General features: G+C 35.1%; 1 protein-coding gene across 7 annotated transcripts in view; it reads right to left on the bottom strand.

The window, feature by feature from the left end:
• The window catches only part of LOC120415460 (complexin), a 488,836-nt gene that overhangs the window by 286,265 nt on the left and 183,441 nt on the right, over positions 1-19,130 (bottom strand). For all 7 annotated transcript variants that reach the window (XM_039577042.2, XM_039577033.2, XM_039577016.2 and 4 more), the window contains exon 2: positions 11,208-11,633. In XM_039577042.2, the coding sequence (XP_039432976.1) occupies positions 11,208-11,262 (55 nt within the window). In that variant the 5' untranslated portion in view covers positions 11,263-11,633. The remainder of the gene's footprint in view (positions 1-11,207; positions 11,634-19,130) is intronic.

The raw sequence follows: 19,130 nt of genomic DNA, 5'->3' as shown, positions 1-19,130 counted from the left end.
AGGGTGCTTTCCCTGTAAATGTTGGCGAGAATTGGACAGCAAAAGGGTGTGAGGAATCATCATTTTCCAACGTTCCGAACGAAAAAGACCAAAAATTCAGTTGTACTTGATTAATGAGGAAAAAAGCTTATGACTTTGCTTGAAATTTCACAGAATCAGGGTTCGTTTGCAGAATTTGTAACACCAAATTCCAACTTTAATCTTTTATCGTCTAACGTCTAACGTCTAACGTCTAACGTCTAACGTCTAACGTCTAACGTCTAACGTCTAACGTCTAATGTCTAACGTCTAACGTCTAACGTCTAACGTCTAACGTCTAACGTCTAACGTCTAACGTCTAACGTCTAACGTCTAACGTCTAACGTCTAACGTCTAACGTCTAACGTCAAACGTCTAACATCTAACATCTAACGTCTAACGTTTAACGGCTTACTTTAAACGTTTTGTTTGTATCGAATTGTTCCCTTCACATCAAAATTGAAATTATTTTTTACTGAGCACATTTCTTCTAGCAATTTTCAGAGTTTTATCAATAAATGAGCCCGTTCACAACCCGTCACCAACAGTCCCACATAATGAAATTATCAACAAAGTTGCCGATCGTATCAGAGGCAAAAGTTTCTCTTTTCCCAGAGTCAGTTTTTTTTTCCGTTCATCCCATCTCGATAATACTTTCCCATTATTTTTTCAACCAGCAGTGGCCCACATTTTCCGTCTGTGTAATTTTGGTGGCACCGCTTCCCCCTCTCGCTCACAAAAATCGTCTCACTTTTCAACAATCTCTCAACACACACTCACTCACGTGAGCTTCCTTACAATGAAATTAAAAAAAAATCTCAACTCATCATCATCGTTTCTGGGTGTTCCATTTTTGCTCTCTCCCTCATTCTCTACATGAAGTGACTTCATTTTCACGAATCTGCCCTTTTTTACCGTCACTAACAAGCATTTTGAATAGGGACAATACATGGGGGAGGGGTGAGAAGTGAGCGCGGGGGTCCTCTCATTCACTTCCCATTATAGGCACAGCCTTCGGAAGCGCGCTCGCGCTGTTCTATTCTATCTATTAATATTGAATTATGTTCGGGTAAAAGAGCTTGATGTCACCCGCTTGCCTTTCCCTTGAGATGAAATTGATGGAGGAAGAACAACTTTTCCATTTACAATTTTGCCGGCGATACACACTCACATGCACGAAGAGAGGGAGTTGCAAATCACTTTTGCAGTCATAAATTACTTCATTCTGGGATGACTTTCCGGATAGTTTCCACCAGTTTTGTGCATGCTGCAACAAACGAGCGCTTGATTGAAAAGCAATTTTAATGCCATGCGAATTTAATAAGAGTTTTGAAGCTCACTTTCAGTAAATCGCATGTAGTGACTCTCTTTCAGTAACATTTTTTAGGGACTAACTTTCAGTGATTCACTTTCAGTAACTCACTTATAGTAACTCACTTTAAGTGACTGAGTTCCAATAACTCACTTTGAGTGACTAACTTTCAATAAATCACTTTAAGTAACTCACTTTTCGTGACTCACTTACAGTTACTCACTTATAGTGACTCACTTTTAGTAAATTACTTTAAGTTGCTCACTTTCAGTAACTCAATTTTAGCAACTATTTTTATGTCCAGTAAATCACTTTCAGTAATTCTTTTTTTGTGACTCACTTTCAGTAATTAACTTTTCAGTGATGATTTTTATGTGATTCACTCGTGGCGAATTTATTTCAGTACCTCACTTTTAGCACAAACAACAGACGTAGCAACTAGAACAAAAAAAATTGAAAATCGCGTGTAAAAACATGGCGTGTGATACACTAACGCCACTTCGTAGTCAATTGCCACTTGCAAGAATAATCCTGAATGTAGACTTCAGTGCAACACAGGCTTTGCAAGAGTCGCATTCTGATTCTCACCATTTTGATTTTGATGATGCTATTTTTTTGAATAAATTTGAATTTTTGCTCTGAAATTTACTAAAAGTATCTGAAACGATACTCAAAATAATTACTTTCGCCATTTCAAAACTATTTTTGATTTACACATAAATTTTCTCGACGAAAGGAGGCATACAACTTTTGATGAGAATGAGATTACGACCAACCACGTGCTTTTCAATATTGTTGTTTACACTTGAGAGCAGCGTGGGAGAGTTGTCAAATCACCTTTGCGACGACAGCGCCGCAATGGCTTGCTATTCTCGGTAAAAAACGTTCACTTTCAGTAACTGATTTTTAGCTACTCACTTCCAGTATATCACTTTCAGTAATTCTTTTTAAGTGGCTCACTTTCAGTAACTAACTTTTAAAGTGAGCTTTGAGTGATTCACTCCTAGTGAATTTATTTCAGTAACTCACTTTTAGTGGCTCAATTTTAGCAACTCACTTTTTTTGGCTTACTTTTAGTGGCTCACTTTCAGTAAATCACTTTCAGTAACTCATTTTTAGCTACTCACTTCCAGTGAATCTCTTTCAGTGATTCTTTTTTAGTGACTCACTTCCAGTAACTAACTTTTTAGTGACTCATTTACAGTTACTCACTTTAAGTGACTCATTTCAGTAACTCATTTTTAGTGACTCACTTTTAGTGAATTACTTTAAGTGCCTCACTTTCAGTAACTGAATTTCAGCAACTAATTTTAAGTTACTCACTTCCAGTAAATCACTTCCAGTAATTGTTTTTTAATGACTCACTTTCATTAACTAACTTTTCAGTTCACTTTCAGTAACTCACTTAATTGTGGCACACTTTTAGTGACTCACTTTTAGTGACTCACTTTCAGTAACTCATTTTTAGCTACTCACTTCCAGTATATCACTTTCAGTACTTCTTTTTAAGTGACTCACTTTCAGTAACTAACTTTTAAAGTGAGCTTTAAGTGATTCACTTCTAGTGAATTTATTTCAGTAACTCACTTTTAGTGGCTCAATTTCAGCAAGTCACTTTTTTTGGCTTACTTTTAGTGGCTGACTTTCAGTAAATCACTTTCAGTAACTCATTTTTAGCTACTCACTTCCAGTAAATCACTTTCAGTAATTCTTTTTTAGTGACTCACTTTCAGTAACTAACTTTTATAGTGAGCTTTAAGTGATTCACTCCTAGTGAATTTATTTCAGTAACTCACATTTAGTAGCTCAATTTTAGTAAATTACTTTAAGTGCCTCACTTTCAGTAACTGAATTTCAGCAAATAATTTTAAGTTACTCACTTCCAGTAAATCACTTCCAGTAATTCTTTTTTAATGACTCACTTTCAGTAACTAACTTTTCAGTTCACTTTCAGTAACTCACTTAATTGAGGCACACTTTTAGTGACTCACTTTCAGTAACTCATTTTTAGCTATTAACTTCCAGTAAATCACTTTCAGTAATTCATTTTAAGTGACTCACTTTCAGTAACTAACTTTTAAAGTGAGCTTCAAGCGATTCACTCCTAGTGAATTTATTTCAGTAACTCACTTTTAGTGGCTCAATTTTAGTGAATTACTTTAAGTGCCTCACTTTCAGTTGCTCACTTTCAGTAAATCACTTTCAGTAACTAATTTTTAGCTACTCACTTCCAGTAAATCACTTTCAGTAACTCATTTTTAGCTACTCACTTCCAGTAAATCACTTTCAGTAATTCTTTTTTAAGTGACTCACTTTCAGTAACTAACTTTTCAGTTCACTTTCAGCAACTCACTTTTTTGTGGCTCACTTTTAGTGACTCACTTTTAGTGACTCACTTTTAGTGACTCACTTTCAGTAACTCATTTTTAGTTACTCACTTTCAGTAACTCACTTTTTAATGAGCTTTAAGTGATTCACTCCTAGCGAATCACTTTCAGTAACTCAAATTTAGTGACTTACTTCAAGTTACTCACAGGTGACTTATTTTGAGTATCTCACTTTAGCAACTCGCATTGAATGAGTCAAGTCTAGTAACTAACCTTTGCCTACTCACTTCTAGAAACACACTTTGATGAAGTCACTTTCAGTAATCCCTTCATGACAACTCGCATTTGATGCTTTTCTGAAAAAAAGCTTTGCGTTCAAAATCTCGCTGATCCCTATTCTGAAAAATTTAAATTTTTCGTCAAACCAAATTTTAAAACCCTTCAAAACGCTCGTAAAACAGCGTCTATCACCAAAATTTTACAGCAAAAGCTCTTTTTTTCGCTTCCAGACCACTCATTTTATGTGTACCGTGAAGTGCTGGAAAGTTTGCCAAGTGCTTCAGCCATGCGACACAATGCTTGTACACAACTCGTGAGTTGCAACTGCCTAGTACTTAATCGCTCCATGAAAAAAAAGGTACGGTAGTCCACCACCCCCCTCGCCAAAGTTATGCTGGCTAAGCATTCGCCCGCGCGAACCCTTTTAAGCTTTGCAAAAATATTTACACTAGTCTGGGCCACGGTGACGACGACGGCACACCAAAGGGCCCGTGAGACGAGAAAAACCTAGTGGAAAAGCATTTATTTTGTGTTTCGTCCCCTTGACGTCAAGCGGGAGTCCATGCGAAATTGTGGAAATTTCGATTACAAGATTTGGCTCACTTCCCAAAAATACACAAAGCTGATGAATCACGATTCATGTCTCACAAATCATGCCTCACGACTCACTGCTCACAGCTCACGGCAGACATTTCCATCAGCTCGTTAAGCTCACGTCTCAGTAAAACTCATTTTTATCCTCATTTCGCAGTTCCGGCTGGAACGCTCGACACTTTTTACTGCAGAGCAGTAGTAAAAGCACCGAGCAAACATCAGCAGGCGCTCGGAATTCATGCTCACGCTGGAAGAAGGTCCCCAAATGACAACAAAATCCTTCCGGCAAATATTTACTCATCTGCTTGCCCCCCTCTCGCCTCCACTATTTGGGGGTTGTGTGATGAGAAGGAGTTTCGGTAGTCACCAAAAAAATTGCCACTCCTTGCAGGTTTGATGCTTCCGGGAAAAGTGATCCTCAGCTTTTATTTTCTCTATGTTTGGATATCGTGTGAAGGGGAGATTCACTCTTTTGCCAACATCTAGGTGGGGCAGGCAGACTTTTTCATGAGCGAAATTTCGGTAAGAGGCACGAAAGTGTGTCCACTTGTCGAAATCAGTCAGGCCAACCAAGTACTGGCAGAAGGGTTCACGGTTGCGAAACTGAAGGCAGACAAATTGGAGTGGCAGAGTAGTTCAGTTCAGCAGAGAAAAAGTCTAATTAAGTTATGCAAGAAGGTCTATGAAATGGGGACTAATTAGTGAGGGGTTCTTGTGATGAGTATGATTCTGGTGGTGATTTTTCAGAGGTTTTTTTTAGTGGAACACTTGAATTTTATTCATGCAAGCATGATGATTTGGTAGCCTTTTAAATCAATTCAATTAGTGTTTTTACCTACAACTTTGCCGAAGACACCATTTTGGTATGGACAGCTGCCAAATTTGTATGGAAAATTATATGGACGAACTAATGATGCAAAATGTCTTTTTTGGGCATACCGAAGGCACCAAAAAAGTTTCAGCCGGGTTAAAAAAATACAAAAAAAAATCGAATGACCGAAATCTCAGAGAATTGTTCTTAGGGAGATTATTGTTGACATTATTTTTGTTGAAATACCGAAACAATTAATTTATTTCAAATTTTCATAGTTTTATGTTAATGATAAATTTTAAGCTGAACGCTGATCAAAAAAAAAATATAAAACAAGCTTCCTTCGACTTTTCAAGCACTGGAAATTGAATGCCTTGAACTAGAGAATCGCTAAATAATAGGACGGTTCTTGAGTACAAACTTCAAAATTTAATCGATGTCACAAGAAATGAAATGATACGTAAAATGACGCAAACCATGGTTTACCAGTAATGTCAGATACAGTAGACTAGCTAAATTTCAAAATAATAGAATTTATACAAAACAAAAGTTTTATTTATACATCTTGGGCCAATTGTCGAATTCACGACGTTTTTTGCTTTGCAAGGTTATAACATAATTCTTTTTAAAGCTTTATCATAACCATGTGTCAGATAATATTATAAAAAGGAAATTGCAGGAGATTTTTTCAGTTTTTCAAATATATGGATAGAATTTGAATATGAAAAACATTTTTTTCGGAAAATTTAAACTTAAAATTGACTTTTACTCAAAAACGTTGTTTGTTATCAAAAATTGAAAAAAATAATTCCAAAATATTTTTTGGAAGCTTTTTCGAATAAAAAAATATAACTTTCAAAAATCAAAAAATCAAAGTCTAAGTTTTCCTCTCCCACCTGGTCAAATCAGGAGGCAATTTTTTTTTAATCAAAATTTTTATTGAAATAGAATTTAATTATCTGAGAACAATCTAAAATGCCTTTATCTGAATTGATAATCATATTAAGCATGTTTGGGCTCTCTTTAAAATATTTTGAACTTTTTTGAAATTACAATGTACTGCCGCTCTAATCTAGTCCGTCCCATATGAGCAGTTCTCTACGAAATCGGTCTTTTTTCTTCAATATTAGTTTTTGTATTTTTTAATCCGACTGAAACTTTTTTGGTGCCTTCGGTATGCCTAAAGAAGCCATTTTGCATCATTAGTTTGTCCATAAAATTTTCCATACAAATTTGGCAGCTGGCCATACAAAAATGATGCAAGAAAATTCAAAAATCTGTATCTTTTGAAGGAATTTTTTGATCGATTTGGTGTCTTCGGCAAAGTTGTAGGTATGGATACAGACTACACTGAAAAAAAAATTGGTGATTTTTTTATTTAACTTTTTATCACTAAAACTTGATTTGCAAAAAAACACTATTTTTAATTTTTTTTATTTTTTGATATGTTTTAGAGGACATAAAATGCCAACTTTTCAGAAATTTCCAGGTTGTGCAAAAAATCTTTGACCGAGTTATGAATTTTTTAATCAATACTGATTTTTTCAAAAAATCGAAATATTGGTCGCAAAAAAAATATTTCATCTTCATTTTTCGATGTAAAATCAAATTTGCAATCAAAAAATACTTCAGTGAAATTTTGATAAAGTGCACCGTTTTCAAGATAAATCCATTTTTAAGTTTTTTTAAAATAGTGCACATGTTTGCACACTTTTGAAAAAAATATTTTTGAAAAGCTAAGAAAATCTCTATATTTTGCTTCTTCGGACTTTGTTGATACGACCTTTAGTTGCTGAGATGTCGATAAATATCTCAGCAAGTAATGGTCCGATTTTCAATATTAATATATGAAACATTTGTGAAATTTTCCGATCTTTTCGAAAACAATATTTTCAAAATTTTAAAATCAAGACTAACATTTCAAAAGGGCCAAACATTCAATATTACGCCTTTCTCAGCTTTTCAAAAATATTTTTTTCCAAAAGTGTGCAAACATGTGCACTATTTAAAAAAATTAAAAACTGCGACAATTTTCAAAAAAGTTACCTAAAAATGGCTATAACTTGAAAACGGTGCACTTTATCAAAATTTCACTGAAGTACTTTTTGATTGCAAATTTGATTTTACATCGAAAAATGAAGTTGAAATTTTTTTGCGACCAATATTTCGATTTTTTGAAAAAATCAGTATTGATAAAAAAAATCATAACTCGGTCAAAGATTTTTTGCACAACCTGGAAATTTCTGAAAAGTTGGCATTTTATGTCCTCTAAAACATATCAAAAAATAAAAAAAATTAAAAATAGTGTTTTTTTTGCAAATCAAGTTTTAGTGATAAAAAGTTAAATAAAAAAATCACCAAATTTTTTTTACAGTGTATCATTTTTTTCAGTGTATTCTGTATCCATACCTACAACTTTGCCGAAGACACCAAATCGATCAAAAAATTCCTTCAAAAGATACAGATTTTTGAATTTTCATACATCATTTTTGTATGGACAGCTGCCAAATTTGTATGGAAAATTTTATGGACAAACTAATGATGCAAAATGGCTTCTTTAGGCATACCGAAGGCACCAAAAAAGTTTCAGTCGGATTAAAAAATACAAAAAAAAATCGAATGACCGAAATCCTAGAGAACTGCTCATATGTAAAAAGTGGGTGCTAAGATAACACCGTGGGAAGCCCAAATAATGTTTCACCATTTTTCACAATTCTAATCAACTATTTTTTGATAAATTTTTATACAATTATTTCAATATCAGTTCAACAAATATCCCCAACATAAAATTTCATAAAACTTATAATTTGGAGGTAAATTTGTGTTATTTTCATAATGGAACTGACTTGCCTTTATTAGTCGATAGATAAAGGCAAGTCAGTCGAGGTATTAAGGTAGACTTCAACATATACACCAAAAGTTAAACTGTCATTTCAAGGTTGGTTTGGTTATTTCCAAGTTAATTTAATAAAATTATATAAAATGTTTGTTTATTTAATGTTTATTTCAGATGAATTTAATTTATAGAAAATTTCACAACTTTTCAATTCAAACTATAAACGAGACTGAATGACTAGAGAGGCAAGTTATATAAGAACTATGTCTCAACATATGGACCGTTGATCTTGAGTGATCCTCAAAACCGGAATATGGACCTTTTCCAGAAACAGGACTACGATATTGCATTCAAGCTGGAATAAAATTTTACGAAATACTACCCATAATGGTGTTTAGTATCTTTTGTAATCGTGATTGCCAATTGTTTAAAAACAGCATGGTTTAAAACAGGGGTGACCAAAGTATGGCCCGCGGGCCAAACGTGGCCCGCGAGATGATATTTTGTGGCCCGCGAACCCTTTTTGAGTGATCAAGTAAAATGGCCCGTTGACCATCTGTAAAATGATTTTAAACTTTTTAAAAAATAAACCTTATTTTAAACTTAAAAAGCTGATCTGTTTTTGTTAATATTAAAATAATGATCTATTCTTTTATCCTTATTTTACAAATATGTTGTTCAAAAATCTTTCTAATTGAAACTTTTTTCACACATTTCAATGTGAGTGAAACTCGTGGTGAAACTAGTAAATATTGTCAAAATATTTATCAAATATTTTTGGAAATGTTAATGAAAAGTTCAAATTTGACTTAGGTATAAAACTGGGAGAGCCTCGTGGCGCGGTGGTTAGCGGCTTCAGCTGCCGATCCCTAAGTTGCTAAGGGGCGCGGGTTCGATTCCCGCCTTATCCTCCTGGTCTTCTATCGGATGGGGAAGTAAAACGTCGGTCCATTTGCGTATTAGAGGTTTTGTGTAACTCACCACACATAACCTTTTTGATTGTTTTGCTTTTTTATAAAACTGTAATAATAGCAAAAATATAAGCATTACATATTAATTTAAAAGTCATTATGACCATTTCAATAAACTGAGCCTCAAACTTACTTTGCACTTAGAAACATTCCACCTCGGGATTCGAACTCATGACAGTTGGATATCGATACTGATTGACTACCATCTGATTCAGACAGACAAAATGTTTAAATCGGAGGAATAAGGCGGTTGCAAATATTTTTCAAAGCTTTTGTTTTTTAAGTGCAATCAGCTGAAATCCATTTAAAATGCATTCCTCTGCGTTTAGAATCATTTTGGGCATGCTCGGGTTTTTTCAAAAATAATTTGAATTTTAGTGAACTTTCGATGAACTTTTTGTTGGTTTTTTTTTTTGCAAAAATGTTGTTTTTTCGTCGAATCTTACATATTTTGAAAATTATGATTGCGAATCTAAGTGTGTTTTTCTAACATTTTCCAACATTTTTTTCATTGAAATGTTGAATATTCTGGCTTGTATTTTCAATTTTCATAATTCTTTTAATTTTTTTGCCTTCCCTCGACCATGATTTAGATTAATTTTTTAGTCTTTTACATTTATGTAACGTAATTTCTTTAAATAAATAACCTATTTTATACATATGGCCCGCGAGCTCATTTAAGCTTCAAAATTGGCCCGGCATCCAAAAACTTTGAGCACCCCTGGTTTAAAACATTACGTATAATAATTTATAAATACTCAAGTAAACACTTCCATTAAATCGATTCATGAGATTTTTTTTTAAGAAGGAACTAACTTGCCTTTGTTTTACATACGAGACAGCACGAAAGTTATTTTTGTTTTGGAATTTCTAGAACAAACATAACTTTTTTATTAAATAGCCTCAAAGTACATGTAAAAACAAGCTTTTTGTTATGTTTATCTCAAAAATGATAAAAATACATATGGGATGGACTAGATTAGAGCGGCAGTGTACTGTAGGGAAAAAATATTTTTTTTTTCTCGCAAAAATAACATTTTTTAGAAATTTTGGAAATTAATGATTGCAAAACAACTGGACAGTTGTATAATGCATTTTAAAACACTTTTTTCATTTAAATGTCGAAACCGTGGCCTATAATTTAAAAGTTTTATATTCCCCCCCCCCCCCCTTCTTCTCCCGACTTTAAAAGACTTTGAAAAATATTTGCAACGGCCTAACTTGGCGAACAATTAAACATCCATAATAACCTACATAGAAAAAATGATGGTAATATTTATCAGCGCAGCGCAGAATGATGACAGATTCTGTGTCGAAATAAATGTGTATTATTACATTAGGAACTGGAGAATTTTCTTCAGTTTCTGGAGAATTTAAACCAGATTCACAATTTTACACATTTTTAAGTAAAATTAATCAAAAAGTGGTAATAGTTAACTAACAAATTTTTCAACCATCCAAAAATCAACTTTTTCCTGTGTATTCTTAGTCTATTTATCACAAAAAATGTCAATAAATAAAAAATCAAAGGGGTTAAAAGTTGTCAAAATCCTTTTTTTTTTGATGAATATTCATCAGGTTCACATTTTTACACATTTTTTATGAAATATTACGCAACATTCAACATTCCAAAATTCAACTTTTTTTCTGTGTACGTTTTAAAACAAATATTTCATTCTATAGTTCTCTGAATACTCACTGCAAAGAAATAAGACAATGAAGTTGATGGCGTAATTTCAAGTGGAATATCAATGGAATAATTTTAATCGGACATTTTCCCAGAACAAAAAAAAATCAATAATAAAAAACACATAACAGTATGCAAATGCATCAGTCCAAACAAAGACCAACAAATTTGTGAAATTATTCTGCAGAATTTATCATTTGCATTCCCGGTTGTCACCAATCCGGAAATGGACGTTAATTAAAAATGATACCCGTTAGGCACAGCTTGCGCTGCCGAAAAAGTAAAAATGCATTCCAATTTATTTGTCTGATTTATTGGAGTGCTCGTTTTAATTGCAGATCATGTTTAATGAAAAATTTAATCACAACTCACCTTTAACTGCACTCAGCTGGTTGCCAACCATTTGCTTCGCGATGAAGGCCGCCATCTTGCTTTTTGTTAGCTTAGTTTTTGTTTTCTTACTTAAAACTTAACAACTTTTTTCTTCACACCTCCTTCTCGTAACTCACAACACTGCTGCCTGTAAATGGAGCACTCACTCACTACCACGTCGTCGTACGCCGGTTGTCACTCGTTGGGCTTTTAGTTGCTTCTTCTTTGCAGTGAGAGTATACAGATAACGGAAAAACACTGACTTACGGCGGGAAAATAAAGCACAACTCACGCGCGCGCTCGGCCCACTCACGGAGCTTTTCAGTACACTTTTGTGAGGAAGGTTGAAGAAAAGTTTTCCCGAGGCGGGGGGGAAGCAAAAAGTTGCTTAAAATTTATGAACACACAGCAGTTTTTCACTGTTCACTGGAACAAAAAGAGACGGGAAAAATGTGTAAGTAAATGGACGAAAAATGTACTTAAAAAATGAGAGCGAAAAAAACGGCACAAGAAAATATTCGCAAAAGTTTAGTGTTTGTCTTTTTTTTTTGTTATAGGGACAAAAAAGTTCACATGAGCCGCACAAAAAAAAAGTTGGGTTGGTAATGGATGGCAAGGGCAGTCACAAGTTTTTTTTTTGCTTCTTCTGATTCTAGGAAGATTTCTTCTAGTTCTGAGAGTTTTTTTTTTGTATTCCGGATCTGCCCCCGTCCGCTGGTAATGGCCACCGCAGGGCTAGTTGATTTCGATGTTTATTCTTTAAAGTTTTGTCTTGATGGATATCCAAGAATTTTGCCGCTAAAATCTGTAATGAAAAAAAAAAAAAGTTTAGTCTTCTGATTTACGAAACTTTCAACATTATTAAGATTTGATTTTATGTATCTAATCAGCATTTTTCGTTAACTGTATAGTACAATGCACAGTAGGCCATCCCAAAAAAATGAAAAGTTGTCAAATATTCGGTGCTCACCCCTAGAATGATAGATTAGGATGTCAGGAACAATGTTTTCATACAAAAAAAAAATCCCAAAAATGGTTTACAACTCGCGCGCGGAGCTTGAATGAAAAAAGTGCATTTTCCGAGTATTTTTCAGAAATGCGCGTAACAATCATACTAAAGTCATTCAAATTTGGTCGCCTTGGGCTTCAAGTGATAGTTTAATGTCCCCTGAACAAATTCCTGTATAGACATAGTCCATAAAAGCTTGTGTTTGGGCATGGCAGGGCGTTTTAGGGAGAAAAATTTGTATTTTTTAGACAAAAAAATCAAAATCACTCCCCAAAACCAGCCAAAACATTTTCCTGCCAAAACTAATGCATTCAGCTTATAGGAAATTTTACGGAGATCATTTTGTTTTTTTTTAACATTCAATTTATGTCCACGCAAAGCCGAGATATTTGCATTTCAGTGAACAAAAAGTGACGAATTTTCAAAATTCTTGGTATATAAGCGTTTTTAGCATAAAACATTGGCTACTATGATTACAAACGAGAAGGCATATATTTTGGATATATTTATTTTGTTCGCTCAAAAACGATATTTGTTAATAAAATTTCATGAAAAAACATGAGATTTTCTCACAATTTGACGTAAACGACATATTTAAAAGTACTGCTATGTGCTCTTCTCGATATGAACAAATAAAGCTCTAATGGGTAACTTTTTTTTTGAAAAAATAATTTTTTTTTCATAAATGAATTTTTTTTATTCGAATGTACATACATAAAAAAATCACGTTCACAGTTCGGAGATATGAACTTTAATAAAATTAATTTTGATTTATGATTATGTGTCGTTTTTTTTTATGTTCGTTTTTTTTTCATGCATCATGAATTTTTTAATACAAGTCTCAATACAATTTTGGGGGCTGGTCATACTAAATTAGTAAGTAAATGTATGAAATTCTGCACCCAGAACTGGACATCGTCATTCGAGAGGGTAAAGAGCACGATTCGGTAGTAAAATGGTACTGTATGCGGACTGAGAGGATAAGTCCCGAAACTACCGAGAGTACTTTACTCATGGGTTCATCTTCAAAAAAAGTTCATCTATCAACAATAAAAGTACCTGTACCGAGACTCGAACCCAAGACCTTTGGCATATTGAACCGTGCCTTTGCCGTATGGGCCACCATGGTTCGGTAACTAAGTGGCGGTCATTTGTCCATATAAGCCACTCAATATGATGAACTGTTCCAATGAACGAATGAACACGCGAGAGGACTATACTCTCGCAAAATAGCACTTTCCTCACGTTTCTTTTCAGGAGGACTATCCCCTCGTTCTTTTACTTTGGGTGTGTATCTTGAGAAAGGATTTTCTGATTTTGTGTTTTCGGCAAAGTTGTAGATTATGATTAGGAAATGAAAATATAGGAATGCAAAAAATCTGATATTTTATTCATTTTTTTAATCACAGATAGTTAAGTTCCCAACACTTATATTTTTTCCTTTAGATTTTTATTGATATGTTTTAGGGGACTACAAAAGACATCATCTGAACGCTTGAGTAATGGTACAAAATCTTGATCAGAAGATATGATTTGACAGTTGAAAAACAATATGTTCATCGATTCGAAATCTTTGTGAGGTTGTATCTCAGAAACTGGTCCAAAGAAAAAATTGGAGGAAATTTTCGCAGCATTTTTGAAATACAAAATAAAAAAAAACGAAAGGAAATCGAAAATCTATACTTAAAGTAGGTAGCTATAACTTGATGACTGCATATTTCATAAAAATAACGATTTTGCTTCTACAAAGGATTTTTAATAATGTTTTTGTTCGGGTATCCGGTATGTTCCCTAAATATTTTTATGTAAATTCATATCTTCTTAACCAGATTTTGCACCATTACACAGTAAAAAAAATGTAAATTTGGAAGCTGTAATTTTGGAAGGTTGAATATTACCTCTTTTATGATGTAATTTTACCTCAATTTAGACTGAAAAAGTTAACACCAGAAAAGTGGTAAAATTACACATTTCCAGAGGTAGAATTTCAGACATAAAATATGTACCCCTTCCCAGATGTAATATTACTATGATTTTTTTCGTGTACGCTATGGCTGAGAAGATTCAACGATTCACACACTCAGAAAATTAAAAAATAAATAAATACATTTTTTGGAAATAAAACTTTTAATGAAGAAAAGTTGAATATAAAAAAACCATGCTTGGTCCTGTGTAAAATTTCCGGTGCTACACCCCATTCAAGCCAGCAGGACCAGCTGCTGGGCCAACTATTTTCAAACTTTCATTAGTTTCAGCGTCACGTTCGCCAAACTATGCCTCCCTTACGTTTTTGAACGAGAAATTTGGACGAAGGGTGCTTCAGGGAAAACCCATAACATTCACAATACACAGTCCACCTGCATCGTCCAGATTTCGGTCCCTTTTTTTTTTGTTACCCTTCTACCCCACGAATTTCCCGTAAAGCATCAGCAGTTTGTCGAGCTGGGGTATTTTTTCCCCCCATTTCCCATTCACCAGCTGGACCTGCTCTGAAAAATCCATGAGCTGTTGGAAGTTTGCGAGAATGGGAGGCGGAGAAAAAGTTGCAGAAGAAAAAATGCAAATATAATGTACGAACCTTGGCCAGTTGCCAAAAAATTGCTCCCCCCGAGGGACCAGGTAAGTAGGTCGGACTCGTGGACCAGAACCTAGTCCAGAAGCGAAAACGATTCTGAATGGCACCGGCAATCGATAAATTCTGCGCTGAAGGTTGTGTACACAGTTTGTGCTGAGGATGGAAGAATTTAATTCGAGCTGACACGGTTGTAGAGAAGTTTGTGGAATTTCAATTTATTTTATGCATGATTTACTTTTATTCTACCAAACAGCAAAGTTTGCCTAACATGTTTCTTTTAGCTGCTGTTGAAAAGCGGTCTTCAAGCACTTTCATATGCCCCAGCTTCCACTAATGGGGCAATTTGTGCTCCCCCACCCACTCAGATCTGACCATAAAACCCTGCATTATGCCAACATCGGAGATCATTAGTTTGCGCAGAGCTGCCCCACTCAGGTTTGTCCTTCTTCGGACGCCAGTTTGCTGTCATCTTTCCTCAGTTCAGGACTCTTGAGTTCAGCTTTTTTTTCTGCCCTCTTGTGATGTTCAAAGCTGCATGCACTATGGATAGTGAAGTCATCCTGCTTGCTTTCCATCCCCCTCCCACACACTTGAGCAACTTTGTTCAAGCATTGCTGGCTGGTCAGAACTTGAGACCTGGAAACTGATGATGTAATCAAGTTTAGCACGAGTCAACTGCAGGTTGGGTGTGCGGGTGTGAGTGTTTGCTCTAGTGCTTTATATCAAAAGACACACTAGGCTGCAAAGGATGCTGTGTTTAGTTTTCAACTGGATTAGCTATGTTTTAGTTAATCTATTTGGGTTTAGAACACAAAATTAGGTAATTCTTTTGATTTTTAAGAACAACATGATTCTTTGCTGGCCAAAAGATCGCTCCTTTTTCCATCCAAATTAGCATTTAAAAAAAATTAAACTATTTATCTTACTAACATTTTTAGAGAGCGCAAGCTATCTTTTTTCACTTCCGGGCTGTTTTTTCGAACTAAAAATCTTCCATTCTTCCATTGTGATTTATCATTTAAAAATGTACTTGATAATGAGTTACCATTACCACTTGAAAATCTAGTTTAACCCTATACAACCCAGCCCCGCCTTTAGCCAATTTTTGATCTTTAGAAAACATTGGAAAAAAGAACTCTTTAAATTTTAGAAAATTTATGGGTTGGAAGTTTTTTTTTGTGACTTTGCCAATGTTTAAAAAAAAGTCATTTTTAGGAGTCAACTTTGGCTGGGTTTTTAAGTAATACTTCCAATATTTTAAGTAAAAAGAAGTATGCAGTAATTTTGCTAGTGTTTCAGACTATGCCTCTACGATGCTTTTACAATTTAAATGATAATGGTGCCATTTTAAGGCAGAAAATGTGAAAAACAAGCAAAAAATTGAAAAAGTGGCTGAAAAAACATGAAAAATTAGATAGGCAATATGTAATGATAGAAGGTGGTTAAATAGGCCAAATACTACCAAAAACAAAAATTAACCAAACAAGATAAATGCAAATGAAGAAAAAAAATTAAACATGAAAAACATAAAACAAGAGAAGTAAAGTTTTTCGTAGAACAAAAGTTGCTCAAAATGACCTCCTGAACAAGGAAAAAATAAAAATTTTCGAAAAAAAATAATTGGGCAGTAGAGAGTTAACAAAATGAAAAAAACAAAAGTGTTCGGATCGGGCTCAATTTTTTTCTGGGGGTTCCCTGGCCCAAATAATTAGACCCGTTTTTTTTGGCCATTAGGGTGACCTACGCCGTGTAAGGGTGGTCTTAAAAATTGCCGTTTGAAGTGTTCTGGACTTGCGCGAATGAAGAACTCAGTTGGTTTAGAAGCCCACTTTATTGTTACTTGTAGGTTAGGTTAGACACGACTGCACCTCCACGGTCCGTGGATGAAAGGGAACGACATGTGAACGCATGGTCCTTTTATAGACCTTGACCATGTTGGTAGCACTTCTCAGACTGACAGTTTTACCATGACACATTGGTAGACCGGCTCTAATAACATAATAGAATTAGATACTCTACATCCTTCCGGCTTTACAATTGTTTTGCTTCTACTGTGCGCACTGACTTACTGACTGACTTTACTGCTTCAAAATTACGTGATTGATTGAAAGCTTGGCTTTCACGAGTTAATTCTTCGGCTTAGGAAGCTGACTACAAAGAATTTTGACAAACTCGCACTGACTTTGGCTTCTTCGACTGACGACTGGTCTAACTGCATGGCAGTTGTGATGCACTTTTCGTGACTCATTCACTGTTCGACCTTGACTAATGGACTATTTGCACTGACTAATAGACTGACTGACTCGACTTGACGGCCATAATCGACTGACATGACCTTGACTGCTGGAATCTGAGTTGGAGGTTAGGATTTCCTTTGACACGTGCTTTTATGTTCTTCAACCTTAGACCGACTGCGAACGTTACCGACACCAAAAACATGCTTTTTACGTCAGCTAAGGGGGCACATTGATGATCTTACAAACACGAGCATGCAGCAGGAAATCAAGATGACCTTACCGTGACGTTGACCTGGGCAGCTGAGGCAGATTCCACACCAGACATTCTGATAACCTCTGCTTACCTCTCTCACCTCCACAATTTGATTCTGCTTCAAAATCACTCTTCAGAACTAACCTTAAAAACATCCATGTTCGACTCACTTCGACCACGTGACATCTGACCAACATTCTCACTTTGTGTTAACCAACCGAACTTAAACTTTGTGATCTTTTGCACTCGCGCCGACTTACGACTACACGCGTTACCGTTGCACCTCGTCGCCAACTTGAAGTGTTCTGGACTTGCGCGAATGAAGAACTCAGTTGGTTTAGAAGCACACTTACGACTTCTAGGTTAGGTTAGACACGACTGCACCTCCACGGTCCGTGGATGAAAGGGAACGACATGTGAACGCATGGTCCTTTTATAGACCTTGACCATGTTGGTAGCACTTCTCAGACTGACAGTTTTACCATGACACATTGGTAGACCGGCTCTAATAACATAATAGAATTAGATACTCTACACCGTTTTCGTCGATTTTCGCAAAAAAAAAAACACTTTTTTATCTTATACGCAAAAAACGGTGATAAGTTGACATCTCAAAGAAAAATAGTGAAAAGTTTCCAAAATCTAGCCTGACATATGAAAAACGCGTATGAAACATTAAAATGCCGTTTTAACGGTGTCTGGACCAAAGAGCCTATGTCTGGAAATATTTTTATCGGATTCCCCGGGCATTTTTACGTAACATACTAAAAATGGGAGGAGTTCATTAACAGGATTCCGAGATATGTTTTTTTGAAAATAAAAACCGTGTTTTTTGACGCACCGCGCGTAAAAACGAGAAAATGACAAAATCGGCAAAAAAACAACTCTCTCTACTAAAACTGCGAAAACTTTAAAATTTCAGCGATGACCTATACATGTCTGGGGACCAAAAGTTGCGTCATTCGCTCCAAGCACTTTTTTTTCATGCTATTTTCGTGGGGAATTGCTGAATAATTCAGGTGGGTAATTCTCTACCAACTCACACGAAATCGGGAAAAGTTGCCCCGACCCCTCTTCGATTTGCGTGAAACTTTGTCCTAAGGGGTAACTTTTGTCCCTGATCACGAATCCGAGGTCCGTTTTTTGATATCTCGTGACGGAGGGGCGGTACGACCCCTTCCATTTTTGAACATGCGAAAAAAGAGGTGTTTTTCAATAATTTGCAGCCTGAAACGGTGATGAGATAGAAATTTGGTGTCAAAGGGACTTTTATGTAAAATTAGACGCCCGATTTGATGGCGTACTCAGAATTCCGAAAAAACGTATTTTTCATCGAAAAAAACACTAAAAAAGTTTTAAAAATTCTCCCATTTTCCGTTACTCGACTGTAAAAAATTTTGAAACATGTCATTTTATGGGAAATTTAATGTACTTTTCGAATCTACATTGTCCCAGAAGGGTCATTTTTTCATTTAGAACAAAATTTTTCATTTTAAAATTTCGTGTTTTTTCTAACTTTGCAGGGTTATTTTTTAGAGTGTAACAATGTTCTACAAAGTTGTAGAGCAGACAATTACAAAAAATTTGATATATAGACATAAGGGGTTTGCTTATAAACATCACAAGTTATCGCGATTTTACGAAAAAAAGTTTTGAAAAAGTTACTTTTTGCGTTTCTCTTTGTTTCGTCGTCCGTGTCTGTCGCGGGTGACCATGAACGGCCATGATCGATGACGACCAACTTTTTTAAAACTTTTTTTCGTAAAATCGTGATAACTTGTGATGTTTATAAGCAAAACCCTTATGTATATATATTAAAATTTTTGTAATTGTCTGCTCTACAACTTTG

This window comes from Culex pipiens, chromosome 1, assembly GCF_016801865.2.
Source record: "Culex pipiens pallens isolate TS chromosome 1, TS_CPP_V2, whole genome shotgun sequence".
NCBI lineage: Eukaryota > Metazoa > Arthropoda > Insecta > Diptera > Culicidae > Culex > Culex pipiens.
Note: the sequence above shows the minus strand (reverse complement) of the source record. Positions and strands in the feature narration are given on the sequence as shown.